Raw genomic sequence first — 12,629 nt, 5'->3', positions numbered from 1 at the left:
ATTCCACAATCCACGTTCTGCAGTGCAAAGGAAATATACCGGTCCTGCAAAGTTACTACTGAATGTTACAAGTTATCCCAGCAGTTAATCAGACACTGTCACTTTAATGGATGGGTTCTTTCATAGCGAAATGAGTACAGACTTAAAGAACTAACTCTCCTTCTAGAAAATAAGCAATGAGTTGTTGATTTCACAGAATATTTTAACTCCAGTATACAGCAAACTTAAATCATTATTACTTCCATGGAAAAGGCAGACAAAAGCATACCTGTCTGTACTACCCAAAGTAAACACTAATAGCTGGTGAGCAGGATAGCTGCTCAGAATCTGCTGTAGATATTGACTAGGTCACTACTGACTGTGATGAGAGCTCAGAAAACCTAGCTTACTTTTAGACTTCAACAGCACTGTGGCCATTTTTGCAAGTGCCAAAAAAGCTCATGGCACATGCAGATGTCATACAGCTGTAGAAATACCCTGCAGAGACATTACAAAACCCTACTGCTAAGCTGGACACAGCTCCAGAGGTTTCCTTCATCATTCTCTCCTGGCATTCCATTTGCATACAGAAGTTACTGAACTTTAGCACAGCTATTGATCAAGTTGGCATAAGACTAGAAAGCAGACTTAGTTCAAAAGTGCTGCAACATGAGAATAAAGCCTGTGTAAATACTACTTTTAATCTAGGTGACAAGTGCCATAAAGTTAATACATATAAAGTAGCCTGCAACTCCAAAAATATTTTACTTGAATTATTTTGGCCAGTTAATGATCAACTCTATTTTCTGCTGGCTTGAGAATATTTACTGATGTCATTTTTTCATGAGTCTCACAGGACTAGTGGGACCTTATGTTAGGCATCTGGTAGATTCTGCATCCCTTTCCTTTAAAATAACTATGCATTAAATATGCATAAAATGCATTTGTGTGCATTTTTTTCTGAACTTTGTTAGTAGCTAAATGAAATTAGGACCCTACTCAAGTCTCATTACTGTCACTCGAAACAAAAATTTCCATCCTCTCTTTAACATAACCAATGTTCTGCAATAAGAAGCACTGGGCAAGAAAATATTCTAAATCATTACTCTCATGTACAGTAACAACAGGACATGGAACAATAACACACACTGTCCACTCAAAAAAAGAAATGGGAGAAATGCAGACATCATGAATAACGTTCTGCGGCTTTGAATGAAAAGTATGCTCCCATCAAGGTTGCTTAATTATAAAAGTTTTCATTACCTAGGACAATACTGGTACAGTATTAAACATTGAAAGATCTTAGATTTACAGAAAAAGAAGATGAAGAGACTACCTCAAGGATTTATTAACACAAGAGTGAACCAATGAAGAGAAATGGGAAGCTGTCATCTCAATTATGAATGTACTCAAGACTTGATATACATAGAAGACAGATTTCAAAGGACAAAATTTTTCACAAAGGAATTTAGGGTCAACATACTTGTGATTCCTGTCAAATGTAGCAGTATGAACATTAAAATTCTTTTCAGATGATTGACTGAAAACCAACATACCATTCTACTCTGATCATAGGTAATAACTCTCACAGTAAAAAGATGGTTTTTCCACCATTTCGATTTTTTTAAATTCATTGACAATGTTAATATAAACAGCATAACTGAATCAAAACAGAGTTAAAATGACCTACACTGAATTTCATGTTACGAAGTTTCTTTTCGTTTTTCCTCTGTAATAACGTGATGCTATATGATAATTACATTTAAACAACATTTAAAAGGGTTTGCTTTGAAAAATTAAATCCTAGAGACACTATGCTGTATAGCAGGATTTCTTCTACCTAATGCAAAATAAACCCAAAAAAACCTTAAAATTAAAAAAAGTAATGAAACAGAAATCATGATAACTAGTGATAAAAAGAACAAAACCATTCCTTATTTCACTTCATTTTGAACTTATCACCACTCTTGTTTTTCTGGACTTTACATCAAATGAGAGTCAAATGTTCCATTCCCAGTGCTGAGGTCATTTGAAGTATAAAATATACATGCTTTGAATCTCCTTTCTTTAGGATAAAACATTTCTTTTAAGAAGCAAGCAAGGTTTCAGAAAAAAAATAATTGACATGAAGGAAGCTTTCACTGTTAAGATATTCTCAAAGCAAACCTCTACTGATTGCTAATCTAGGAGGTGTAAGAATTCAACTTTGTAGTTTGAGACTGAAGAGATCAATTTATATTAGCTGCAAATTAAGAAATAAAGATGAAAAATACCTACCTTTCGGGAATGGATTTCTTTCACATATAGTGGAAGTAGAAATTCAGATATTCCTTCAAGTCGTATTCCTTTTTTAGTGACTCTCAAATTTCCCATTCCATCCTACAATCAATAATATATATATATATTCACTTTAGGAAATAACCTTATCCAGAACAACCTAAAAAGAAGACAGTAGTTGGCTTAACCCCTAAAAATAATGAGTGCTATCCCAGTGTCCCCAGCTCTCCTCATGATCTTGAGCAGGAGGTAGATGGGCACATTTATAGCCAGAGTCTCACCTACTGCTGAGGTATTTAACTGTGAAACCTGATGGTGACCTGCACACTTTATTTCTTGGCTGCACCTAGAATGCCAGGGAACAACTGTGGATTACCATTATTCCCCATGTAGGGTGAAAAAAGATCCTGATTTTTACAGCTGCTCAATAAAAAAAACTAGTTAATTTTTTCTCTATATATGTAACATTTGGTAAAGCAATTTATTCATTGCTATGTCTTGAATCCAGTGGATTTTTTTCCCCAGTTATTAAAATAGATAGGAAAATATAATGTAGGAAGAAAGAAAATTGTTTTTAGTGGTTGCTCATCACCACTAAGAGCATGTTGCTGATGAACAACTTCCAAAACGCTAATTTTGATTGTTTCTGTTTATTTATCAGAATAGAAATAGGAAAGGCACCATTGTAAATGTCTGGATGAAACAAGTAAACCACATAATTCAATGTTCAATAAAATATAAGCATAGAAAAGTGGCATAATAAGGCTTCAGCTGCACTCTTACAGAGAAAAAAACAATGAAACATGCTTGATACTCAAGAGACAAAATTATTTTGCACAGCAATAGAAATTCAAGATTTTTTATCCCAAGAATCTTGTTACTGTATTCCTGACAGGAAAGTAATTCTTCATTGTACATCCAGTGGAATTTAACTTGATCCACTTAAGTGTAAAATAAGCACATTTAATCTAATTGCTAATGACGTAATTCAATGCCATTGTTGACTCTAGTGTACTGGAACAATGAGAACTTGCACTTTTGCTCTGCTGGCTGAACTGTGAAGCAAATAACCTCTGCCTGCTGGGTAAACAGCTGGGTCACAGTCCTCAACTGCAATAGCTGAATTGTCAAATAACGCTTCTTAAGAAAGTGATGATATATTTAAAATATTTATCTTAAGTCAAGTAATGTTTATACATATATTTTTGCTTAGAAAACTTCAGGTACTTGTAGGCTTTCTAAAAAAAAAGTTCAAAATGAAACAGTGATGCCTGTTTTTGAAAAGGAAATAAGATAAAGAAATTAGAGCTCATTATGGAATGTGCAATCTGCATTAACAAAAATTAAGTCTCAATTTGATAAATCCTATAGTAATAGAATATAAATTTTAATAGTAAAGGATAATCTGAGAAAATACAACAAGAATGCTGTAGTTTTTGCCAGTGAATAAATACTCAACAAGAATCAGGTATTTTATTTATTGATTGATTTAGATATAAACATGTTTTCTAACATGTTTATATCCAAATGGATATCCATGGAAAGGTAAATTCAATATTCTGTGGAATGTTTGTAACTGACACACATAAAGTATATTTACAATAAAAATAGGCAAGGAGGGAAAAGGAGAATATATGAAAAATAAATACAAAATATACAAAAATGCAAAGTCAAGCTTTCAGAGCACTAGAAATGCTGAAATTCAATTTGCCTAAGAAGCTTCCATCTGCTTTATCTTGCAAGTATGTGTAGGATAAAATTCTATATTCCTATGTGATATTTACCCTCCTGATTCTCAGCTTATTCCACACAAGGTTGGCACACACAAACCTCAGTCAGCAGCTATTTTGCTTTCACATCATTATTCTCTTTGCTCCTCATTTATTGTACTCTGTTAAAACTGTGCTTTGAAGACAGCACTGTCAGTTTTCTTCTAGACTTCTATTCTCCTAAGTGTTTATTTATGAAATTATATAGTTACAACTATTAATTAATTTTCAAAATACTTTCAGTAGCTTTTTATGGTGGTACTGTTCTCATGTTACTGACAGAAACCTAAAGCAGAAAATCAATTTGTTCACTAGTTTTTGATACTTAATATATTTTCTCTGTTTTTCAGCAGTGGGAAGTTAATTTGCATGGCAAGATTAAACTGTCAGAGCGTCAGAAATAAAGTAATGATACAGCCTACTGTTTCCATAAGGGTTTTCACTTTTCTGAGTGACCTAAGTACTCATTCTTTAGTCCTTCAGCAGAGAGATATCCTTTTAGTAAAATCCAACAGATTGAATGCAGACAGACTTTGCACAGACAGAAGTACTGCAGCTTAAGTAAAATTAAATGATTCAACACAAAAAGACAGACACTAAATTCTGGAGCCTAAATCGCAAAAGGTGTTATTAAACTGGAATAGGGTGGCTGAAACCCCAGTTCCTTGATAAACACAATAATCTTCCAGACAATAACTTCCTGAAGTGGGTAATGACTAACATGAAATAAGGCTAAATAGTAAAATACAGAAAATAGTCAGACATGTACAACTATGACACGCTTAATGAAGATGACCCCATTCAAAAAATTACTTCCAAGTATGTTTCTTTCATCAATAATTCCCCATCAACTTTAAACAAGGGTTGGAATAAGAAGAGTTTCTTGTTTAATTGAGTTAGAACTATGCTGTTACAGAGAAAAATTTAAGGGTTTTCAGAACTAACACAACTTGGTTAAAAAGTTAATAATATTAAAAAGATTAATTAGAGGAAGGTCCTTCTGCTCATTTCCCAAATAAACTCCATAAAGTTTAGGTTTTCCAGGCAAAAAACCCTCAGATTATCCTTTTAGTGTGATTTTATTTTATTCAAGTGCAAAAATAGACTTGAATGAACTATGCCAGCACTTAAAATAAGTGTTAAGTTCAGGTACTGGGATTGACTGGGAGGGAGGTTTTCTTTTGTCATAGCAGCTGGTACGATAGTGTGGAGTTTTGGCTAAAACAGTGCTCATAACACACCACTGCTTTAGCTATTGCTGAACAGTGCTTCCACAGTGTCAAGCTTTCCTCTTTTTTTCCCCCCTCTCTGCCCCCAATAAGTAGAGTGGGGATGGCCAAGGACTCGAGAGGGAACACGGCTAAGCCAAATGACCCCAAGTGGCCAAAGATTCCATACCTGTAACATTATGCTCAGCAAGAAAAAGTGATAGTAGACGAAGAAGGGGGTTGGAGGCACGGAGGGCTGGACAGAACAAGGATTGTCTTTCAGAGTGGCCACTGCTTGAAGACAGAGAGGGCATCAGTCTGTGCAAGGTTGTGAGTGATTGCCTTTGCATCACTTTATTTCCTCTTTACTATTATCTTTACTCAATATTTATTGTTATTCTGTATGTTATACCATGTACCACTCTCCATGTTTCTCATTTAAGAATATGAAACAAACTAACAGTGACCCTGCCTCATTCACATTGTTCTTTTCCCTCGGACACCAAGAAAAACAACCCCTTTACATCCATAACCATGTCTTATAGAGACTGTAAAAAAAAATCAAACATCACTATCAATATTCTATGTCATTCTTAGAGTACATCACATTTCATTATTAAAACTAGAAATTCAAATAAGAGGCTATTAAAATATGAAAACCAAGCATTTATTTTATGCTGTTGTCTGTCTTACAACTGCAGCAACCTAAGGAAGACTTTTACTGACTTTGGACACCACATTAAAGTCAATGAAGTCCTAGACTATACTTACTATAAATCTGTGATAATGAGAGTATAACTTTGCATCAGAGCATAAAAGAACTCCCCAGAAAAATATTCTGGGAGGCAAACAACAATACTGACATTCAGAGCTTTTTCAAGCTTTGACCTGCTTATAAACAGAGAGATTTATGTCCTTCAATGATCCTGTTCATGGTATATAAGAAAACCAGAGATTAATTCACACTGCCTTTAAACAGGCAAGATGATCTTTTAAAAGATGAAGTTATTTCTTCACAATGCGCTGAGAATTCTACAAGGCTGTATTACTTATACAGCCTGTATTATTTCTGCACAATAAACTATCACAGCAGCATGTTTTATCATCTTTTATGATAACTAGAAATATAAAGCATGTGCTAGAACTATGAACACTTCTCAACAAGTCAGGCTGGCTAAAATTAAAATCTGCAGTCTAAACTAAAAATCTAAAATCTACAATCTAAACTACCACAACTAGTCCTGGACTACACATTGCTATCTAATGAAATATGTGGTGGTGTGCTTTCTTTTATCATTCTCTCCCTCTCTTGTTTTTCCTTCTTTCCATTTTTTTTTCTTTCTTTTATTTGTTTAAATGCTAAGGCATTCTAAGAAAAAAGAAGAGGATAAGGAATTCTACACAAATTGCTGATAAACCAGCAGCCTACAAGACGAAGCTTAGCTGTCTACACAATAGAGTCAGTCCTCTGTGATATAGATGACGACAACTGGAGACCTAGGATAGGATTCACTAGGATGGCTTAGATGATCTTTCAGCTACAAAAAGGGCAGTTTTGAAGCCAAGCTGTGGACTATTTCAATTAGAAATAACATTCTGGAAGTCAGTAACTATATCCTATAAACTCACTCCACCTAGTTGAAATAACACCCCCTGCATGAGATCAAACCCAGACCTTTAATATTACAAAGTTCTGAAAATCAATCAATAAAATTGGTATTTGAAAGATATTCAAGTGGAGAAAAAAATCTGCAATTCCTGTGTAAGACCACAGAATTCAAAATTCCTTGGTCTGGAGTAAAGAAGTTGAAAGGCGTGATGTTCCAGGTCAGGAATGGAAACTCTCACTACGCGGGGTGAGAATAGAGTTCTGATGGATCCTCCAATAATTTGTCATGCATCTCATGCAGTAAAGGACTCTGCTAACTACAGTGCAGCCTTTTTCCCTTTCCTTTTTCCTTAGGATCATGAACTTACGTGCAGATGCACCGTGAAAAGCGAACTGAAGTTGCCATGTTATTCAGAATCAACTAAAACATTCAGTACTTTACAGCAGGAAAAAGCAAGTAGTTGGTGGGTCAGGAATATCAATAATATTCAAGGTTTTCAAAAGTTCTGATGTTAGATGTGATATCCTGCATGTTTTCCGAGTATATATTTAAGCCCAAACTCCGTCTCCAAAAACTTACATTCTGTAGAAGGCATCATTACACAAAACAGGGAGGGGGAAAATGATAAATGAAAAGTAGGATTTAAACAAAGCGCCTACATCCAATGTCCAATAAATTAATATGCACTCAATGTGTGTTGCCCTGTAGACATCATAGCAGAAGCTAAACATGAAATGGAATTTGGATGATGTGGCTGCACTGGTATGTAAAAGCACGGATGAAACATCTAAGCATGCAAACACGACATACCAAAAAAAAGAATAGGATACGATATCAGGAGAAAGGTGACTGAACAAATGTAGCAGTAGTGAATTATAGTGAAGATGGAAAAAGAATACTGAACTTGATATAATGGCACAAAAAGCAGGTAATTTAAAGGGACAGTGATGGGGATGACTAGGAAGATGAAATACATTATCAGCTATGTTGTTGATAAAATGGCAGATGTACACAAAAGATTGGAAGAAAGATGACAAAGGAAATTATTTGTAGTGTATTCACACATGAAAAAAACTGGATTTAATAAAAAGAGCTGGAAAATAACTCCAGTTGGAGAAAAATGGTGCTTGGACATGATTATGGCTGTACAATTGAAGGAAAACTAGGCAGGAAAAGTCTTGCATATACAAAATGGGTAGTGGTATAAGCAACAAAACCAGACAGTATTGTCCTGGATTACTAGGAAAGATAACTGAATTTAAATAGCCAAAAATAAAGGTAAAATGAAAGCAAGCTATTCATTGGAATGGCAAAAATCTGGATTGATGGAAACACCTGCCTTCAACCATCTGCTGACAATGATAGCTGACACATTGTAGATATCAGGGTAAAGCTAGGGAAGAAATTACTGTAGTTCCGTACAGCAAAGTTTAAAGAGAAAAAAAAAATAAAGAAAAAAATAACATGAAAAACCATTAAAAAAGAAAGAAAAGTCAGACTACTATCCAAACTAACTGGAATTAAAATTCTCTGAATATATGTTACTTTAGAATGGTTTTTGAAAGTGTGGAGCATGACCTGGTTCTTCAATTATAAACTACTTATATTAATATAAAATACATATCTATCATGACAATAAGAAGAAACCCCTATTTCATGTTCAAAATTTTGATTTTAATCCATGATAAGGGGAGTTATGCTATTTTTCATTCAAACACAGATGAACACACCATTGTGAGGCTGCTCATTATTGTCTTTGAAAGGTTGTGGCAGTCAGAACTGAAAGAAAGCAAATGGCACCCCAGTCCTCAAAAAGAGCAAGAAGGACCTGAGGAACTACTGGCCAGTCAGCCTGATCACAATCCCTGGAAAGGTGATGGAGTGTCTCATTCTGGAGGCCATCTCTGTCCATGTGGGTGACAAGAAGGTGATCAGGAGCATGGATTCATTAAGGGTAAATAATTTCTTTATGTCTTCTACAAATAAAAAAACTACCTGGAGGGATGAGGGGAGAGCAGTGCATATCATCTATCTTGACTTCAGCAAGGCTTGTGACACTGTGTCTCACAACATCTTCGTACGCAAACACAGGAAGCGTGGACTGGTTGAGTGGACAGTGAGGTGGACTGGGGGCTGGCTGACCCCAGAGAGTCACAATCAGTGGCCACAGGGTCTAGTTGAAGGCCTGTCAGTAGTGGCATCCCCCAAGGTTCAATACTGGGCCCAGAATTGTTCAACTTATCCATCAATGTCTTGGATGAAAGGTCAAAGACATCCTCAGCAAGTTTGCTGATGACACAAATCTGGGAGGAGCAGCCAATAGCCCAGAGTGATGTGCAGCCCTTCAGAAGGGCCTTGACAGGATGGAGAGATGGGCAGAAGGGAAATCCAGTGAAGGCAAGTGCAGGGTTCTGCACCTGGGGAGGAGTAACCCCAGGCACCAGCACAGGCTGGGGATTGACCTGCTGGAAAGCAGCTGTACAGGGAGGGACCTCGGGGTCCTGGCGAAAACAAGATGTCCAGGAGCCAGCAGTATTGAGTGTGGGTGTGTTTATTTTGTCCACATAAATTATACAGTTTATTTAATCTACTTCCCTCTGTTTGAGTCCTGGTTGTAATTTCAGCACAAAATCTTGAAGATAATTTAGTCATTCTGAAAATTTAACCATATATTATTCTTTTATTTTTCAAGTGATTGCCTGACTTCAGAAAGAAAAATTAAAAACTGATATAAGAGGACAAACAAATATGCTCTATACAGAAGCAGTCAATGTTTTTTGACAAACCTGTAAAAAATATTTACCCATGAGAAAAAAAAAAATTAAGTTTGTACAGCCCCCACTGGTTTGTTGTGTACACATATGAGAATTAAAATAGAGAAGAGTTTCTGACATTTTTCTAGGAATTTCTACAAACAATTTTTAGGACCTACCCTTATTGTGTATTCCAGTGAACTACACTGAAACTAATACACCATTGTCTAGATTTTGAGAAGTAAAAAGATTATTTGGGTTGCAATGCCTTATAACCCATTCAGTCACATGCATGAAATAGCTTGTGTTAATGCAATTATGTGTTTTGTGCTTTTCATGTTTGCATCTTGCCCTTTGAATAAGGCTGACAAAACCAAAACTTCAGCTCTTGTGACACTAATCAGTAAGTGGGGCAGCAGAAAAAACACATGCTAAATAGGCATTAGTAGCTATTCTGGCAGCATTTATACCTATTCAAAAATGATAAAACATGTCTTGAATTGAGTGGTGGGCTTAGTGGAGAGGTTCTGTAAAGAATATTATTCTCTTGCACTATTGCAAAGTCAGCTCTACGTTAGCTACTACAGACATAATGGTTTGGCTTTCTCTTTAGTTTCCCTTAAAGGCAGATTCTATATCTTCTTTAGGCAAGTTATTATATTGCCTCTGCTATCTTTAAAAGCATTTTCTTCATACATAGCCTGAAACTCCAGTGCTATAATGCAATTTCTTTTGCCTGCACTTCAGATACATTATTGCTTAGACTAAATAATCACAGTTCATTTTCTTTGCATGTTATTTTGCATCTTAATGCTTCATGTTGCTTCTAGTCTGCCTTTATCGCCCATATCTCTCAAAGTAGAATAAAAAAACCCAGAACAAGCACAGCTTGTGAACACTTACCATGGCTAAGCAGAGAAAAAATATCTCACTTGTTGATTTCAGCATGTCAGGTATTTCTGCAATATTATTCTGATTCTGACTGATGATAAGCTAAAAATCAGATATTGTCATCAGAACTAATGAATTTAAATATTGGATTCCACAAACTGGCTAGACAATAGCTTCTCTTTTATGCACTTTCTGGAGTACTTACCATATCTATGAAAGGGATGACTTTTTTTTTTACCTCCTAATTATGCGATGACTAGTCTATTGATATAATAGTAGAACCACATTACTCTAATGGTTGCTCTTTTCTAGATAACCATCCAGTTCATACAAGTAATAAAAACTTACTGGAAAAAAAGTGAAGTAGTTTGCCTGCAAAATCCTTAATACAAACATTCATTGCCCCAAAAGACTTTTTAAAATATTAGAATACATGCTTTTCCATCACAAAAGACTGAGAGCCATTTTAAGACAAGCTTCACAAGCTCAGACTCTCACCTACGATCTGAGTCCTAGATTTAAAATATTCCCCGATTTAGATTTTAGTGTCCAAAGAAATTTGATTCTTAATTTTTACATTCTTACATTAAGGGATGTGTACCTTCCTAAATATTTTGCTATACTATGACTCTGTATTCATTATAAAGACTTAACTTACAATAACCTCATCAGCCATACCATGGAGGTACTGAAGTACCCACAGCCAAGCATATCCTTCAGTAGCTCCCTGGACTGGCACTTGTATTTAGCAAAGTGTGCTTTTCTTACAACAAAACAAATATCATTAAATAGCACCTATTACACTGCTTCCTTGATCAGACTGTAGCATTAAAGAAATCAATTTTCAAAGCAGTCCAGTCTCAGGAACCTATTACAGTCAAAATGAAAAATCATTATTTTCATGTGGGGAAAGAGTGTTGTATCAAACAATTTTACTATTCAAGAAGTGTGACTGTATAACATTGCAGTATTACCTACGTTTAGACAGTTACTTAGTATTACAGTACAAACACTGCATGCTTTTCAAAAGAACTTCTACACATCTTTCAATAAACAAAACCTTGCTCCATTGATACACTCAATAATATAAATGGGACAAAGAGCAAAGTAGCTTGCTGCAGAGATCCATCTTGTGCTATCAGGGCAAAGAAAATGAAAGTGTAAGAAATGCCACAAAGTTGCTTGAAAATAGCTCCTCTTTTATCTAACAACCTGCTCAATAGAACACTCATCTCCTAAATGATAGCTTCCAGTTCCTTCTCTGCAGTGCAAAGGGAGTAAAAATACTAACCTTCATTTTTCAAGGAGTGTTAAAACCACAATGGAAAAACCTAATCTCTTTGCATATAGCTCAGCATGGCAAAAATCACTGAGAAGTTATCAGTTATGTTGGCAAATAGGAGAAGCCTTGTAAAGGGGATCATTTCACAAGAAAACATGAAAAAAAAATGTACTGCATCATTTTGAGGGATGATTGTGGGTTTTCAGATATAAATTTCCTACGGTGTGTCTAAACTGATCACAGAAGCACAATGAAAGATAAGTATTTGTGAATCAACACTTCAACGACTCACTAACTTTCATCACAGGGAAACTTTAGAGACAGACTGGAGAAGGAACTTTAGAAAGAAGTTTAGTATCACAATTCACCCCCTTAAAAGCACATCATCAGAATCATCTTTGTCATCAGATCATTTTCTGCCTACAGCTCTGAGGAGGCAGGCTAGACACAGAACAGCTACCTGCTGTTGTGCCCACAAAGGAACTGTGGAGGGAAATTCTTCTGTTCAGGTTCTGTGCTGAAACCAGGGAACACAGACCTATATCTTCCAAAAGCAGAAATCAGAAATGAAAGAGTCCCTGCACATATCCTTTAGGAAACTGGCACAAGACCTATAAACAAAGTAGTGAAACAGAGAAGCCCACAAAAGGATATCAATAACATTAGGCATGAACAATTCCAGTAAAAAAGTGATTGACCAGCTGGAAAGGGATGCAGGAGTACCAGACACGGAGGTTGAAATGGACACTCCCCAAAGCAGCTGATTTAGGAAACAAATGGTCCAATCTCCAACAGCAAAAGTAGAACCCATCTCAGTGCTAGCAGAACAGAAGCTAGACGTCACTAACACCAAAAATCAT

At 35.8% G+C, this 12,629-nt stretch overlaps 1 protein-coding gene across 1 annotated transcript in view; it reads right to left on the bottom strand.

Moving 5' to 3' along the window:
- The window catches only part of SGCZ (sarcoglycan zeta), a 228,935-nt gene that overhangs the window by 106,133 nt on the left and 110,173 nt on the right, over positions 1 to 12,629 (bottom strand). The window contains exon 3 of the mRNA XM_058838251.1: positions 2,257 to 2,358. Coding sequence (XP_058694234.1) covers positions 2,257 to 2,358 — 102 coding nt within the window. The remainder of the gene's footprint in view (positions 1 to 2,256; positions 2,359 to 12,629) is intronic.

This window comes from Poecile atricapillus, chromosome 4 (genome assembly GCF_030490865.1).
Source record: "Poecile atricapillus isolate bPoeAtr1 chromosome 4, bPoeAtr1.hap1, whole genome shotgun sequence".
NCBI lineage: Eukaryota > Metazoa > Chordata > Aves > Passeriformes > Paridae > Poecile > Poecile atricapillus.
The sequence above is the reverse complement of the archived record's forward strand: the minus strand, read 5'-3'. Positions and strand labels throughout refer to the sequence as shown.